Below are 18,256 nucleotides of genomic sequence, written 5' to 3' on the forward strand. Positions count from 1 at the left end.
CAATAAGACATTATAAATTTTATGTTCTTCACATATTCTAGAGGCAGTATTTTTACAGTCACCAGAACTATTATATGACATCTTGACTGTTATATAATGAGATAGTCCAAGATCAAACACATAGAATTTATCAGAGATTTGTTGAATCTTGCAAAGGTGAGGCCTGAAATGTTTCCATGCACATGCATGTGCGCACGCAAACACACAGACATACATACACACACACACGTATGCGTGTACACTGTATGATTGTGCTTAAAATAAACTGTCCATACTTTGGAGAAGGAATTTTAGAATGAGAGAGATGAGTGTGAGCTCATAAACAGGCATGTTGACCATGTGCAATATTTCTAAACAAAATAAACAACTAAATATTGAAAATATTAAAGACCTAACACAATATCCTTGGTCTTTGACTTTGTTCTGAGTCAGATTAGTGAATGTGAGTGTGCTGGTTTAATGGAATCCATCTCTGTACAACTGATCCAAGATTCCAACGGAAGTGCCCCTGTAAGGTCGGTAATAACAAATAACTACTTTATCCTATGTGGATGGAGACGCCCCATGTTATGCCTAAAGGTGTGAGCGCGTAATGATACTTGAAATGATGACTAGAAGAGAATCTGAATTCAGTGAACGTGAACCAGTGACTCCCCTACACAGTCAACTATGGTTGCTTCCACAAAGTGAAATCACCAGTATTTTGAGATTCCCTTTGTTGATTGATTTTCCATAAACAAGTAGAAGTCTCACACCTGTCCATCAGTCATGTTAAAGTGGGATTACCTGCAATTACAATGTCAAGATCAATCCTGCAAAGGCAGGTGGAGATATTTTACATTTTACGTCATTTAGCAGACGCTCTTATCCAGAGCGACTTACATTATTTATTTATTTTCATACCCCCTGTGGGAATCGAACCCACAACCCTGGCATTGCAAACACCATGCTCTATCAACTGAGCTACATCCCTGCCGGCCATTCCCTCCCCTACCCTGGACGACGCTGGGCCAATTGCGCGCCGCCCCATGGGTCTCCCAGTCACGGCCGGCTACGACAGAGCCTGGATTCGAACCAGGATCTCTAGTGGCACAGCTAGCACTGCGATGCAGTGCCTTAGACCACTGCGCCACTCAGCCTTTAGCAGGCGCTCTTACAGTTAGTGAGAGTGCATTAAAAAAAAAATCATACTGGCCCCCCATGGGAATCGAACCCACAACCCTTGTGTTGCAAGCGCCATGCTCTACCAACTGAGCTACACGGGACTCATAATCTCATGCTCGTTAATCCACAACTTCAATTGGTGTACCAGACCATTCAGAGATCTTGGACAGTGTGTTGAGGAAAGAACCAATACCTGGGTGACACTATTTGCATCATCCATTAGTTGACATCAGGCACTACATTTGAGTCAATTGCCACCTCTGACATCATTGTTGTGGAATTCGTACTCTCCTCTTATCCAAAACATTATGGGATTTGTAGTTTTCATGTCTGTACTCCCTTTCGTGTATACATAATTTTTACAGTAACGGTAGATATCAAGAAATCCCAGACGGAGCGCCACCTCTGGTGAAACTCAACACTGTTATTTTAGCAGTGTAGTTCTATAGGTATTTTCAAAGACAAGGGAACAGTCGTGAGCAGCAGCCAAATCGAACTTCATTTCCCAGGAGAAAATGCAATTTGTCCGTTTCTACTGTCTACGAGCTCAGACAGGCAGCGCAAGGGAGGACTCATCGGAACGGTGTCAATTTTGTCTGTTTTACAACGATTATTGCATTTGCAGTCAAAAGAGACAACATTTAAACTCACTTGGTGTGAATCCCTAGCCCCCCGCCCGCTACCCTTGCACAGAGATATGAGCGGCAGCGGGCGGCCCAGAACTAGCTCGTTTGCTGAGCCACAAGGTAATCTCGGAGCCGCTGCAGCATCCACCGGATCAGCCGCTGCGGTGGGGAGCAGCACAGGAAAGACCGGGGTCCAGCAGGCCTCGGGGAGCAGTTCGTCTGGATGCTCAAATTTAAAGCTGGCCAGTAAGTTCATTATGATGTGTTTTATGAAAAATATTGCCTTGGATGATTAAAATACACATATTGTAGCTACATCCCAGTGTCCAATGTTGTAGCTAATGTGGGCAGTTTTGCACGATTACCACGGCAAACATTGTTGTTGTAACGTTAGTTTGGAAAAGCTAGTTAGCTAACGTTAGTTGGCTAGTTAACTGCCTTGATTAACTGTCGTTGGCTAAACGGTTAACTTGTCAATTAACAAGCTAGTTACTGTAACTTGCTAACCCACGCCGAAAACCAAGTCATTCGCGTTAACTAGTTAGTTAGCTTGCTAGGTCTAGGTTAGTTATACTGAACAAAAATATAAATGTAACAATTTCAAAGATTTTACTAAGTTGCAGTTAATATGATTGAGGAAATGTCAATTGACAAATTCGATAGGCCCTGATCTATGGATTTCACATGACTGGGAATACAGATATGCATCTGTTGGTCACATAAAAAAAATGGATGTCATGGTATTTCTGTGCATTCAAATTGCCATGGATAAAATGTAATTGTGTTCGTTGTCCGTAACTTATGCCTTCCCATACCATAACCCCACCGCCACCATGGGGCACTCTGTTCACATTGACATCAGCAAACTGCTCGCCCACACGACGCCATACACGTGGTCTGCGGATGTGAGGCCGGTTGGACATACTGCCAAATTCTCTAACACGAATTTGGAGGCGGTTATAGCAGATCAATTAACTATAAATTGTCTAGCAACAGCTCTGGTGGCCATTCCAGCAGTCAGAATGCCAATTGCACGCTCCCTCAAAACCAAAGACATCTGTGGCGTTGTGTGACCACTGCACATTGGCCTTTTATTGTCCCCAGCACAAGATGCACCTGTGTAATGATTATGCTGTTTAATCTGTTTCATGATATGCCACACCTGTCAGGTGAAAGGAGAAATGCTCACTAACAGGGATGTAAACACATTTAGTACTCAATTTGAAGGAGATGAGCTTTTTGTGTGTATGAAACATTTCTGGGATGTTTTATTTCAGTTCATGAAACACTGGACCAACACTTTACATGTTGCGTTTATATTTTTGTTCAGTGTATATTAGCATGACAGCTAATTAATGACCTCACGGTACTGTAACTAGCTAGTCAAGTTGACTTGCTAGCTAACTAGCTAGTTACATAAATATAAAGAAAGCATAAGCAATGCAAACAACCTTAGCTACGTGTACTAAGACATGCTAGCTAACTTGTAAGCAGCAGCTAGAGCAGATGGATAGCTAGCATCTAAGATGGGTTTAAGATGGCTAGGTACTAACGTTAGCTAATTTACAAGGGGATTCGATTTAGTTAGCTAACATAGCTACAGTAGCTAGCTAACGCTAGTTACACCATTTTTATATTATAACAAGCAAACGAGTCAGTGATAACTAGCTAACTAGTTCAAACAACAATTAACTTTACCTAACGAGCTAGCTATTTGACACTACAAACCCCAGGCTAACGTTAATGTCACAGACTTGGTAGGTGTAGGCTAGCTAGCTAGGTAGCCTAATTGTTCATAACAGTTGACAACTAAGCTAGCCAGATAACTAGCTTTGTGCTTTCCAACACAGATTAATGTTAAGAGCACCCTTACCTACAGTTCAAATTAGGTCGATAGTGGAGACTTATCTATCCAATAGCCCAGATAAGTAACCAGCCTAGAAAGATCTCTAGTTATGCGTTGACTGTTAACAGGTGATACAGAACTTGATAAAAAGTGAGGAAACATGTAACCCCTAGCCAACTGTATAATATATTATGAGCTAAAAATTCTCCAAGAAGTAGGCTAGTAGATATACAGAAGAAAGTTGACAAGCTGAAATACTTGCTTACATAGCACATCAACAACTTCCTTGTGTCCTTTGCAAATGTTTTTGTTTCATAGAGCATGCTTCCACTTTGCGCCTTGTAGTGCACATTGGAATTGGATGGCTTTATCCACCACGATGATCCACGTTTGTCATGCAGAGTACATTTTGTTGGCTGCGGATCCGACTTTTCCCAGACCTCCTTCCCCCTGAAAAGGTCCTGAAGCTTCTGCTTATGTGCAGATCACGCTCTGCACATGTTTCTTTACTGCACACATTTGTGGTCCCCTTGACATTTCTCACTGTCAATGGTGAATGATAATTCTTCAAGTTTTACTGGTGAAACGTCAGTATACATTAGTTATAGTGTTGTTTGAAGTAGCCTACAGTGTTGTTTTGAGTGATGTACAGTGAATGAATTTTAGGGTAGATGGCGTTAACAAACTGTAGCATAGCCTACCTGTGTATTTTGCTTAGTGGCGGGCGCCCGCTGTTGAGTTTTGGCAGCATGAGAGAAATATGGTGGTGTTTTTGTCTTACAGTAACGTCATACTATGCTATTATATTCGGTTCTGTTAGGTAGAATACTATCATTATGTGGTCTTGTAGACATTGATTCAGCTTTTATCCATCTTTATTAAATGACCACCATTCGCCAAAGTAGCCTGTTCTCTACGGATAGAGCAGAGACTGTGCGTAAAGCAGATAATAAACACATGCGCAGAACCTTTGGGATCTTTAGTCCGGGGGGGAAAAGTTCTGGGAAAAGTTTGATCCGCAGCCACATCGTATTATATTTGATAATGAAAGTTGGAGCTCAAACCTCATGGTATAATTCAATCTTGGTGAAACATTGAGCAAAGATGTGGACAGCAGGACATGCTGATGCTTTTGAAATGGTGAAGTGGCATTCCAAAAGTTGACAGGTCTCCTTTTTTGTCAATTTGTTAATGCTTCATGTGGGACATTGACACCTGTGAAGTCATTATAACATTTCTGTGGTTTGTATTTGACACTAGCAAGAATATAGGCTACTAGTCTAGCCATGGATTGCGTTTCACTAAATTAACCTAAGTCACATTTTGTCTCAGATCTCTGGTATCTATGGCGCAAGTTCGCAGGACCATAAATTCAACAATTTCTTTAAAAACAACAACTCCCTCTATTTCTGCACGTCCAGGTGTTTCAATTCCACAACCCTCATGTCATTCTGCAGGAGCACACTGTGTATTATGTCTCATCACCATGGTGATTGTGCGCACACACGCACGCACACACACACACATCATTTGTTTGTGGGAGGCTTTGTGATATGAGCGGAGTTAGAGCAGGGTCATTCTCAGTGCTAAGGTCTCCAGTTCAACCAGCCATCTGGCCCTGTCCTGTCCTCATACAGGGAATTAACCTCACATGAAGCAGGCCTGCCTCAGAACTCTGACCCAGGCCACCAAACACACAGTTGTTTGAGGTGGCCTGGACTTAACTGTTGTTTGAGTTCAAGTGTATTAGATGAGATCGTTGATGGGCCTATTGGATGATCGCAAGTCTTGTGTTCCTTAGGTCAAATGATGTTCAAAAGAGCACAAAATAGCCCTGGAATAGTGATATTGGATCTTACAGTAAAGCATGAATTTGGTTCGTCTTCCGACAAAGCAGGCGGCTACTGTAGTGATTGCACAAACACAAGAGGTAGTTAATAACACGAGCCCTGGGTCCACTAATGTGACCCACATTAGGTCTACATTCCTTCAAAAGACCATGGTTCCTAATAACTGTAGAAATTAACCATATATTAGAAACAATGTCCTTGGTCATGTTCATTATGTCACACGTAGCAAAACAGCTTTTCTTAGAGTTATGATAATAGGCCTACCTCCCTGTTTCACTCAAGTTTTGGGCCGTTTTCTTCGGTTTCGTACCTACTGAACACAACCCTCTTAGTCTCTCTATTTAAAATCTGAAAATCTCAATTTCACATCTGAAAAGAGGACTATTTCTTTGACATTACTTGTTTCCCAGGGGACAGTGGAAAGGTGACTACGGTGGTGGCCACATCTGGGCAGGGTCCCGACCGCCCACAGGAGGTGTCCTACACGGACATCAAGGTGATCGGGAATGGCTCTTTCGGTGTGGTGTACCAGGCGCGCCTCATCGACAGCCAGGAGATGGTGGCCATAAAGAAGGTGCTGCAGGATAAGAGATTCAAGGTATGGCGGCCAGTCTCTTGGAGACATACAGCCTTGTTGTCACCCAGAGTCACATTTGTTTATGGCACATAATTTACAGTGTATTCGGAAAGTATTCAGACCCCTTCCCCTTTTCCACATTTTGTTACGTTACAGCCTTATTCTAAAATTGATTAAATTATTAATTTTTCTCATCAATTTATACACAATACCCCATAATGACAAATGAAAACAGGTTTTTAGATTTTTTTATTTATTAAAAATGAAAAACAGAAATACCTTATTTACATAAGTATTCAGACCCTTTGCTATGAGACTCTAAAGTGAGCTCAGGTGCATCCTGTTTCCATTGACCATCCTTGAGATGTTTCTACAACTTGATTGGAGTCCACCTGTTGTAAATTCAATTGATTGGACATGATTTGGAAAGGCACACACCTGTCTATATAAGGTCCCACAGTTGACAGTGCATGTCAGAGCAAAAACTAAGCCATAAGGTCTGTAGAGTTCCCGAGACAGGATTGTGTCGAGCATTGAAGGTCCCCAAGAACATAGTGGCCTCCATCATCTCCATCATTCTTAAATGGAAGAAGTTTGGAACCACCAAGACTCTTCCTAGAGCTGGCCGCCCGGCCAAACTGAGCAGTTAGGGGAAGAAGGGCCTTGGTCAGGGAGTTGACCAAGAATCCGATGGTCACTCTGACAGAGCTCCAGAGTTCCTCTGTGGAGATGGGAGAACCTTCCAGAAGGACAATCATCTCTGCAGCACTCCACCAATCAGGCCTTTATGGTAGAGTGGCCAGACGGAAGCCACTCCTCAGTAAAAGGTACATGACAGCCCGCTTGGAGTTTGCCAAAAGGCATTTAAAGGACTCTCAGACCATTAGAAACAAGATTCTCTGGTCTGATGAAACCAAGATTGAACTCTTTGGCCTGAATACCAAGCGTCACGTCTGGAGGAATCCTTGCACCATCCCTACAGTGAAGCATGGTGGTGGCAGCATCATGCTGTGGGGATATTTTTCAGCGGCAGGGACTGGGAGACTAGTCAAGATCGAGGGAAGGATGAATGGATCAAAGTACAGAGAGATCCTTGATGAAAACCTGCTCCAGAGCGCTCAAGACCTGAAAATAGCTGCGGAGAAGAATGGTAGAAACTCCCCAAATACAGGTGTGACAAGCTTTTTTTTATTTTTATACATTTACAAAAATGTATAAACCAGTTTTTGCTTTGTCATTATGGGGTATTGTGTGTAGATTGATGAGGGGGTTATAATTTAATGCAGTTAAGAATAAGGCTGTAACGTAACAAAATGTGGAAATAGGCAAGGTGGACTGAACAAAAATATAAACGCAACATGCAACAATTTTAAAGATTTGACTGAGTTACAGTTCATATAAGGAAATCAGTCAATTGAAAATAATTCATTAGGCCCTAATCTATGGATTTGACATGACTGGGAATACAGATATGCATCTGTTGGTCACAGATGCCTTAAAAATAAACGGTAGGGGCGTGGATCAGAAAACCAATCAGTATCTGGTGTGACCACAATTTGCCTCATGCAGCACGACACATCTCCTTCGCATAGAGTTGATCAGGCTGTGGATTGTGGCCTGTGGAATGTTGTCCCACTCTTCAATGGCTGTGCGAAGTTGCTCGATATTGGCGGGAACTGGAATATGCTGTCATACACTTAGATCCAGAGCATCCCAAACATGCTCAATGGGTGACATGTCGGGTGAGTATGCAGGCCATGGAAGAACTGGGACATTTTCAGCGTCCAGGAATTGTGTACAGATCTTTGCGACATGGGGCCGTGCATTATCATGCTGAAACATGATGATATGGCGGCAGATGAATGGCACAACAATGGGCCTCAGGATCTCGTCACGATATCTCTGTGCATTGAAATTGCCATCAATAAAATGCAATTGTATTCATTGTCTGTAGCATATGCCTGCCCATAACATAACCCCACCCCCACCATGGGGAACTGTGTTCACAATGATGACATATGCAAACCGCTCGCCCACACAACGTCATACACGTGGTCTGCGGTTGTGAGGCCAAATTCTCTAAAACTGTTGGAGGCAGCTTATGATAGAGAAATTAACATTAAATTCTCTGGCAACAACTCTGGTGGACATTCCTGCAGTCAGCATGCCAATTGCACGCTCCCTCAACTTGAGACATCTGTGGCATTGTCATGACAAAACTTCACATTTTAGAATGGCCTGTGTAATGATCATGCTGTTTAATCAGCTTCTTGATATGCCTCACCTGTCATCTGTTTGTCTTAGTGAAGGAGAAATGCTCACTAACAGGGATATAAACAAATGTGTGCACAACATTTTAGAGAAATAAGCTTTTTGTGCATATGGAACATTTGTAGGATATTTTATTTCAGCACATGAAACATTGGACCAACACTTTACATGTTGCATTTATATTTTTGGTCAGTGTGTATGTACAGTGGGGGAAAAAAGTATTTAGTCAGCCACCAATTGTGCAAGTTCTCCCACTTAAAAAGAGAAAAATTTTTTGGCCCATTCCTCATGACATAAGTATTTGATCACCTACCAACCAGTAAGAATTCCAGCTCTCACAGACCTGTTAGTTTTTCTTTAAGAAGCCCTCCTGTTCTCCACTCATTACAAGATTTGGGGATGCTTTTCTGCAAAGGGGACAGGACGACTGCACCGTATTGAGGGGAGGATGGATGGGGCCATGTATCGTGAGATCTTGGCCAACAACCTCCTTCCCTCAGTAAGAGCATTGAAGATGGGTCGTGGCTGGGTCTTCCAGCATGACAACGACCCGAAACACACAGCCAGGGCAACTAAGGAGTGGCTCCCTAAGAAGCATCTCAAGGTCCTGGATTGGCCTAGCCAGTGTCCAGACCTGAACCCAATAGAAAATCTTTGGACGGAGCTGAAAGTCCGTATTGCCCAGCGACAGCCCCGAAACCTGAAGGATCTGGAGAAGGTCTGTATGGAGGAGTGGGCCAAAATCCCTGCTGCAGTGTGTGCAAACCTGGTCAAGACCTACAGGAAACGTATGATCTCTGTAATTGCAAACAAAGGTTTCTGTACCAAATATTAAGTTCTGCTTTTCTGATGTATCAAATACTTATGTCATGCAATAAAAGTCAAATGAATTACTTAAAAATCATACAATGTGATTTTCTGGATTTTTGTTTTAGATTCCGTCTCTCACAGTTGAAGTTTACCTATGATAAAGTGGTCCTCTGTAGCTCAGCTGGTAGAGCACGGCGCATGTAACGCCAAGGTAGTGGGTTCGATCCCCGGGACCACACATACACAAAAATGTATGCACGCATGACTGTAAGTCGCTTTGGATAAAAGCGTCTGCTAAATTGCATATTATTATTATTATTATTATTATTATTATTATTATTATTATTATTATAAAAATTACAGACCTCTTCATGCTTTGTAAGTAGGAAAACCTGCAAAATCGGCAGTGTATCAAAAACTTGTTCTCCCCACTGTATATGGTCCATTAAAAAAGCAGCTATATATATAGCTTCTTTTTTAATGGGCCATAGTATCGTGATACTGTATCATGAGACCATCATAATAGTTATGATGAATATCCATTTTTAGATTGGTCTCGTAAATTCCCATAATAATGTTGTTTTTCTGAATACAGGACGCACCTTTTTAATTTTACAGGGAACATTTCCATATGACCTTGTGGGAGAATTTGTATTGTAGCCTACATTTTTCTGTGACAGAAATGTGCAATTTGTCTTACTTACTGAACAAACACATATCACATGCATTGAAAAGATCAATGCACTTTCAGGGCAATCAGAAACCCTTGACATTTTCCATTGTTCAATTCCAAAACGGTTCTTTGTTTAATACCTTTCCTATGCAGAACCGAGAGCTACAGATTATGCGAAAGTTGGACCACTGCAATATCGTGAGGCTACGCTACTTCTTCTACTCTAGTGGTGAAAAGGTAGGTTGCCATCCATTGTTTTTGGCACACCTTAATGCAGAAATGAAAATGCTGAGGACCTGAATGCTCTGTTTCCTCTTCTTATGAGTCATTTTTCCCACTACAAAGTTTATTACATTTGTAAAGAGCTTTTCATTATACAAGAATAATCTGAGTACATATTGAGTTATGACGAGTGTAGTCATTTAGCATATAGTGATTTTCAGTTGTCTTCCCCCTATACAGAAGGACGAGGTGTTTCTCAACCTGGTGCTGGACTTTGTCCCAGAGACTGTGTACAGGGTGGCCCGGCATTTCAACAAGGCCAAAAGCATCATTCCTATAATTTACGTCAAGGTAAACTCCCTCACCCTCCCTTTCACTTTCTCTCTTTCATTGTCCAACTTTTGCTTGCCTCAGTGTCTTTTCTTTGTACTTTGATTGTCTAGTATGTCATTCAACTATGAACCATACATTTATTTTTTACTCTCCCAGACAGGCTTGGCATTGACACAAAATAACCCCCCACTTATTGATTTGTTTATGGTTCTAATTGGTCTACGTCGGCCATTTTTGGTCTCCTCAGGTGTACATGTACCAGCTGTTTCGCAGCCTGGCCTATATCCATTCCCAGGGTGTCTGCCACCGAGACATCAAACCCCAGAACCTGCTAGTGGACCCTGAAACTGCCATCCTAAAGCTCTGTGACTTTGGGAGGTAAGCTGGTCAGGTATTTCCCATTTCCCTCGACACAGACATTGTGTTTAATATACTATTGAACCGATATGACTGACTGGTACCGAGTATTGAAGTAAACCTGGGTCATATGTGTCCTGACTGAATGTGTTGAATAAATGGGCTCAACCAGACACAATGTGAAATGGATCTATGCCCTTCCTTGAATGGGGTTCTGTAACACTGATCCAGTTGTCCTTAGTTACAATCTCCTACTCACACCCTTTTCATTGTGTATTTTGCCCGTAGTACATCCATTGCTGTTACTGTGCAGACACAGGGCTGCTTTCTATAGAAAGTATACACTGAACTTCTTAATTGTAAATCAATAAGTATAAATCTCATGAAGATATTTACTTCAGCATTAAAAAAGAATTTACACTGATGAGACGTGTGAGCCCCACCCCTCATTCATCGGTTTATCAAGCGCTGTATACAACAGTTTCCACCAAATGTCAAAGGGTAGTGTGGTCAGGTGGTCTCAAGGAGACGCCAAAGAGTCAGGTATAATCCCATACCACATGGTTAGACCTGCATGGCTCAGGATTAGCCTCTACTGCTGAGCATCTACTGCTTATCTTACCAGTGAAAACTGTTGCAGTGGTTAGAGATGGAAGTATTGTAAGAAGACTGTATTAGCATAACCTAGACTTGGCTTAGAAGACTAGTAGCTTAAGCTAGTTTTATTTTAGAAAACAAAAATCTGTAACAAACAGAGTGGACTGCGTTTTGTAGACTTTACCCTTTGCCAAAGTTTCCCCCAAAACGGTGTTGTTTAGAAGGAGTGTTTAGGGCGAAATGAGTTATTGCAGACACGCACTTCACAAAGTAAGTGTTCCCTAACGCAAATATGCAAATAAATGCTCGAAAACACCAATAGGATCTCACTAGCTCGTGCTTGGCTCTGCCCACCTCCTTCCTTGTTCTTCCCACTATGATTAATTTGCTCCCACTGGAAACGACAGGCTCTGGTCTATCTTGGGTTAGTTATACAAATCTTTGGTATTAACCTAACCTAGACTTAGCTTGGAGGACTGTATTAGCCTAACCTAGACTTGGCTTGGAGGACTGTATTAGCCTAACCTAGACTTAGCTTAGAAGACTGTATTAGCCTAACCTAGACTTAGCTTGGAGGCCTGAATTAGCATAACCTAGACTTAGCTTGGAGGACTCTATTAGCCTAACCTAGACTTAGCTTAGAGGACTCTATTAGCCTAACCTAGACTTAGCTTGGAGGACTGTATTAGCATAACCTAGACTTAGCTTGGAGGACTGTATTAGCCTAACCTAGACTTAGCTTGGAGGACTGTATTAGCCTAACCTAGACTTAGCTTGGAGGACTGTATTAGCATAACCTAGACTTAGCTTGGAGGACTCTATTAGCCTAACCTAGACTTAGCTTAGAAGACTGTATTAACCTAGACTTAGCTTGGAGGACTGTATTAGCCTAACCTAGACTTAGCTTGGAGGACTATATTAGCCTAACCTAGACTTCGCTTGGAGGACTGTATTAGCCTAACCTAGACTTAGCTTAGAAGACTGTATTAACCTAGACTTAGCTTAGAAGACTGTATTAGTCTAACCTTCAACCTCTGCGGTTTACCCCTACCATCAGCGCTAAGCAGCTGATTCGTGGGGAGCCCAATGTGTCGTACATCTGCTCGCGGTACTACCGCGCCCCAGAGCTCATCTTCGGCGCCACCGACTACACGGCCAACATCGACATCTGGTCGGCGGGCTGCGTGTTGGCCGAACTGCTACTGGGACAGCCCATCTTCCCTGGGGACAGTGGAGTGGACCAGCTAGTGGAGATCATCAAGGTGAGTAAATAGGAAGAATGTCTGTTTGTATATGGTTTACACTACAGGGACAAAATACCTGACATTCTGATTGCATACAAACATTAGGAGGACATTTGGCTTATGAGGATATTTTGTGTGAGTGGTGGGGGAAAGCTAGGGGAGTAATAATCAGTGACGTGGAGAAAAACAAAATAACAACCATTGTACACTGCTAACTGTATACTTGTATGTCTGCTACTTAGGTTTTGGGAACTCCGACGCGGGAACAGATCCGAGAAATGAACCCCAACTACACAGAGTTCAAATTCCCCCAAATCAAAGCACATCCCTGGTCAAAGGTAAATGGTTATCAAAAACATTTTGTTATATTTTTGGCTTTCAAGTAATGTCTTTCTTTTTTATGAAACTGTTTCATGTTGTGTGTACTTGTACCTCCTCTCGCAGGTGTTTAAGCCTCGCACCCCTCCAGAGGCCATCGCCCTGTGCTCGCGCCTGCTGGAGTACACCCCGGTCACGCGCTTCTCGCCCCTGGAGGCCTGCGCTCACGCCTTCTTCGACGAGCTGCGCCAGCCCAACGCCCGGCTGCCTAGCGGCCGAGAGCTGCCCCTGCTCTTCAACTTCAGCACCACCGGTCAGTACACCTTGTTGACCCCTGGCCTTTTGTGACCCAAAAGTGGTTGATTCAATTTAGGGAATCAATTGAAACTCCCATTCAAGACCTGACCCCAACTTTGTTTTGTGACCCATGCATATATTCTGCTTTTCTTATATTTGTTTTTCTCTCCTATCCTTCCAGAGCTGTCAATCCAGCCCCAACTGAACTCCACCCTAATTCCTCCTCATGCCCGCGCACAGACCGCTTCATCTGGTATGACAGCCCCCCCCCCCCGGTCTCCAAACATAGTCATTGGCTACCCATGTCACTTCAGTGCCTCACAGTGGATAGAGTAGCTGTCAATCATTCATTTCCATATCTGCACCTAGTGTCATGGAGTAGTAATTGGCTTGCAGACATTCTAGGTTAGGTGGAGCTGTAGGCTAAATCCAAATGCAATGAAGGGAAGAAATGGATAGTAAGATGACTGCTTTTACAAATGGCAAAAATAATGTCGCCTCCCTTATCACTTTGACTATTCTTTGCCCATGTTTCTGGTCATTGTAACGTTTCTGTATAAGACAGCAGCCAGCCAAAGGGGCTCCAGCCTGAGAACCACACCTGTGTCTCTTTCTGCATTAATAACCACACCTTTGTGCATTGTAAATGTTTGTAGCCTTAAGGAGGTCCTCTAACTGGAAATCTGGAGAAACATTTTCTGATCAGTTTTAGTGGAGGTCTTACTACGATTAGCTGTGTAATTGCATATGTTTACAGTTTATTCAATTATATCTCTCCTCTTCTCTACCACATTCCTCTCTTTCCTCTATCCCTCAGTAGATGGCTCTGGGATAGACGGCTCCTCTCAGCACAGTTCAGTACCCGGATCACTCAACAACAGCACCTGAAACATCCCTGCAAACCCTCTGTTTGTCTGCCAGTCCGACCACACATACACACACTGTATTGCTTATTTCTCCCTCGCTGCTTGTTATTTCTCCCCATTGGTTACAAACATCCCTTTTTGTACTGTACATACATTGAACAAACCATTCATACAGTTAGAGAGTATCATTAGCTGACAAGGTAGTTTTGTTACATTCTATTTAAACTAGATCAGCTCTACAGGCAGAGAGTTGGACACACACACACACACACAAACACACACACACACACACTTATGTACTGACGACACCTTAAGTATTATTCCACTCCCTCACTGCATCTCCTTTGGCCCAGCTGTCTCGTTCTCTCTATGCCTGTTTATAACACTCATGTTCCTGCTGTTGGGGGTGGCATTTGAAGGTTCACTAGGTGGGGCAGGTCCTCTGTATAATAATTGTTTTTTTAATCAAGGTTTTTTGTTGTCTTTTTATTCTAATGTTTATTTATTTGACTGAAGACTTCATGAAGAGTTCTGCCACCACCACACACAAAGTAAACAGGAGTTTGTCTCTAGAAGCTAATTGAGGTGCTTCCCAGTTAGAATAATTTGGTTGCATTGTAGACAAATGGGATAAAATGGTTCTGGTTGCAAGATGGAGGGAGGAAGAGGCTGTGGTTTTTATACTTTTTATAAAATTATATTTAAAAAGATGAAATGCCAGCTGCTTTTTTATTTTACTTGTAAATGTATTTATAATTTTTTAATTTGCTTCGAAGGCACTGTGAATTTTTACATGGAAAGGGGCGTTCAAGTTATAATTGGTAGCCATACTTGCTAGCAAATTCCCAGTGTGTGTGTGTTCTTTGAGGACCTGAAGGAAAGGTTTTGACAGATGGTGAGGGTGGTGGTGTTTGTGTGGAAACGGAGACATCCATGATTCACATCTATGTAGCAGCATCTCTCCCACTGACAGTCCCAAACTGAGCCCCCCTTTACTGTCAATGGGAAGACAATCAAATACAGGAATCAAGGTCCTATGGATGGTTAAGACTGCTGTGGTAGTGAAATGTCGCCTTCCTATTGGCTTCAATATATGGCATACCATAAATATCTTGTATGGTGAGGTTACATGTTTGATTTCAAAATCAGGTTCTGGCTAATTTGGCACTCATGCATTCATAGCATGAACTCTTCAGAACTCCTGATTTGTAAGAGGGACCTTTTTTTGAAATGATATACACGCCGTGAATAAAGTGGACTTCCTGCAGCACACTTGTAAGAATCGTTGTCAGTGTTCCACCCATCTAGAGGACAAAGGAATTATCAAATATGGGTTCAGCCATATGGACATAAATATATCCTATGGAGTAGTTGACTCCAGTTTGGACTTTGAAACAGACCATGATTCCAGTTACGTTCTATTCATTCTCAAATGGGAGTCAAGTTCGTGTGAAGACGTATACTTTGTTACTGGTGTAGTATGGCGGATAGCGAGTTCATAGTAGTTCTACAGTCTATGTGCTTGTGGGAGTGAATGAGAAATTGAAGTGGGTGGGGGAATGGCTGAGTATTTGTGTGTGATGATAATGTGTGTTGTTCATGTGAATAATTGTACTCCAATCCAATCTGCACCGTTTAATAAGCCAGTGTTGTAGGTTTAGATCAGTTCTCAGTACTGACCACTTGAAAGCTTTCTAGTGCAAGAGTCTTATGATATTGTACCAACTCTACCACCCCCTTGTATAAACAACCCTCATGTGCTGACATAGATTTAAATAACACATTTTTCCTCCCTTTCTCTCTGAAGCCATCTTCTTCCTAGCCCGGAATCCCAACTGATTTGCGTGAAATGGAGCATATCGTTTTGGATTCCGGTTTCTTCCTGCCCTGTAAATATCACCTTTTTATTTCTTTCTCATTCTTTTTATTACAGTGTTTTTTCTTTTCCGTTACCTGTTGAAGCCGGTCTTGACTGACCAGTTTCATTTCCATTCAATAGTCTGTAAATACAATTAGTTTAAATGTCCTGATTTCAAGATGTAAATAACCCCACCCAAAAAAAGTTCCACTTTTTTCTCCGTTTGTTGATGTCTCTCTCTCTCTCCATCTCTCTCTGGTTGTGTGCCCCTATAACGTGATTGTACTGTATCTCAACGCTTTATTTATTACTCACTTGGTGTTCTGGTGTAGGGAGAGGTTGAGGCACCGACTGTTTTGTGGGCATTATGTAAAATGTTCCAGTATACAAGTACTGTACTTGGCACCCACAACATTGGTATTTTTTGAATAGGGAAAAACACTGTAAGTGTTTGGTTGGACATATCAGAATTTGTTCAGACTATATCTGTGGTAAGATTCCAACTAATACATTTCCCTGGTCTGAATTTTTTTAAACCTTAAGTCACCTATGTACTGACCTTTGACAGGGAAATGTGATAGTGGGCTATTTGAGTTTACCAGACAACCATTTGGCCAATGCACTGCCCCTGTACCCATTCATTACAATGGGCACCTAATGTAAGAGATTTAAAGTGTGTGAAAGTGCCATGTTGTGATGCAGAGAAGCCATAATACCTTTATTTACCCACTGAATGTGAAGGGTAAACCTGAGGGCCATGATGGCGACACAGGGTCAGATGGTGCAGCCAGCCTCCCTCCCTTGACAATGCCTACACCCATCACGGACAATTCCGACTTCTGCTGTGTTCAAAATGTCAGCCATGGACAAAATGCAGCGACTGCAGTATGAGCCAGTTATCAACCCCCTCCCTCCTGTTCTGTGTGTGTTGATGTACATGCCTATCTGTTGGTTTCATAACTCAGCAGTATCAGGCTACTAGCCAATTATCCTATAATTACCATGTTTTGTGTATCTCCATGTGTATAGCAAACCAAGTGAGGTCACTTTAATAATGTTCTGTGAGTAAAACTTGTATCAATAATTTGTCATTCCAATCCTGTTTCTATTGCGTCATCCTGGCCAGGAGACCTGGAGTTTTTGGGATGATGGAGGGAGGAGAGTGAAGGAGGGAGAGAACCCAATTGTTTGTCTGTATGAAATGAGCTCATTTAATAAAGTGATAACTCCTGTGAGCCCATGTTGTTACTGTGTCAGACTGAGTAACATGTTAGAAATATCACTTTCACATTTCACCCTTTGGTCATTTTTGATGAAAGAACAAACATATCCTACAAATCCAGAAGTATTGATTGCTAATAGTCACACAGCAGCTCCAATGGAAGTTTATTTCTGCATATTTATCATTATCAGTTCATTATTTTTCATCAACAACACAAGTGCAGAGACCAGCAATCCAACAGTGTTTCTATGGAATCATCCTCAACAGCCACTTACATCTGAATCTTTCTACAACCTTGACTCCGGGGTAGACGTAATTGGTTTTTGAGGTCCTCCTGTTGGCTGCAGTTACAATTAGCGGTTTTAAAGCAAATTCCCTGCAATTCTACACATCTTGCCATGGGGCTGAGAGAATTTGCTGTTTTAAAGTTTATTTACTGCAATGATATCTGAGTGTGTCAAACATAACAAAATCCATTGAGGCCTCATGCCATGACAAAAATACTCAGAATGCATAATAGCTTTTAGTTTAGTAATTGTTAGTTCCCAAATATTATCTTATTTAAGTTATCTTGTCTACATACTTTATATCTGGTTTTAGACGTTTTAAGTTTACACTGAAAACATTTTCCATCCCAATTTTTTTTATTTCTAAAATAAAATGGATACAGTGCTGTGAAAAAGTATTTGCCCCCTTTCAAATGTTCTTAACATTCAGTATGAAAAATATGCAAAAGTTATCAGGTCTTTAACCAAAACCTAATATTAGATAAAGAGAACCTGAGTGAACGAATAACACAACAATTACATACTTAATTCATAAACCAAGTTATGCAACACTCAATGCCCCTGTGTGAAAAAGTAATTGCAATGACTCCAACCACTTCCTGTAGTTGTTGATCAATCTCACGTCACTGTGGAGGAAATTTGGCCCACTCTTCCATGCAGAACTGCTTTAACTCAGTGACATTTGGGGGTTTTCAAGCATGAACTGCTTGTTTCAAATCCTGCCACAACATCTCAGTTGGGAATAGGTCTGGACTTTGACTAGGCCATTCCAAAACTTCAAATGTGTTTCTTTTTAGCCATTTTCATGTAGACTTGATTGTGTGTTTTGGATCATTGT

At 41.9% G+C, this 18,256-nt stretch overlaps 1 protein-coding gene across 2 annotated transcripts; it reads left to right on the top strand.

Annotated features, from left to right (window-relative positions):
• The first annotated feature begins 1,688 nt into the window (after positions 1-1,688).
• LOC311124283 (glycogen synthase kinase-3 beta-like) lies at positions 1,689-17,144 on the top strand. Of its 2 annotated transcripts, none has more exons than XM_084158279.1 (10): positions 1,689-2,036; positions 5,897-6,084; positions 9,971-10,054; positions 10,280-10,390; positions 10,620-10,750; positions 12,384-12,588; positions 12,813-12,908; positions 13,015-13,201; positions 13,367-13,438; positions 14,003-17,144. In XM_084158279.1, the coding sequence occupies exons 1-10, from the start codon at positions 1,862-1,864 to the stop codon at positions 14,071-14,073; spliced, it is 1,320 nt and encodes a 439-aa protein (XP_084014405.1). In that variant the 5' UTR covers positions 1,689-1,861; the 3' UTR covers positions 14,074-17,144. The 2 variants fall into 2 exon arrangements, with proteins under 2 accessions (XP_084014405.1, XP_084014404.1); XM_084158278.1 differs by having other exon boundaries at positions 1,724-2,036; positions 14,006-17,144.
• The last annotated feature ends 1,112 nt before the right edge of the window (positions 17,145-18,256 follow it).

This window comes from Coregonus lavaretus, assembly GCF_964263955.1.
Source record: "Coregonus lavaretus genome assembly, chromosome: 3".
NCBI lineage: Eukaryota > Metazoa > Chordata > Actinopteri > Salmoniformes > Salmonidae > Coregonus > Coregonus lavaretus.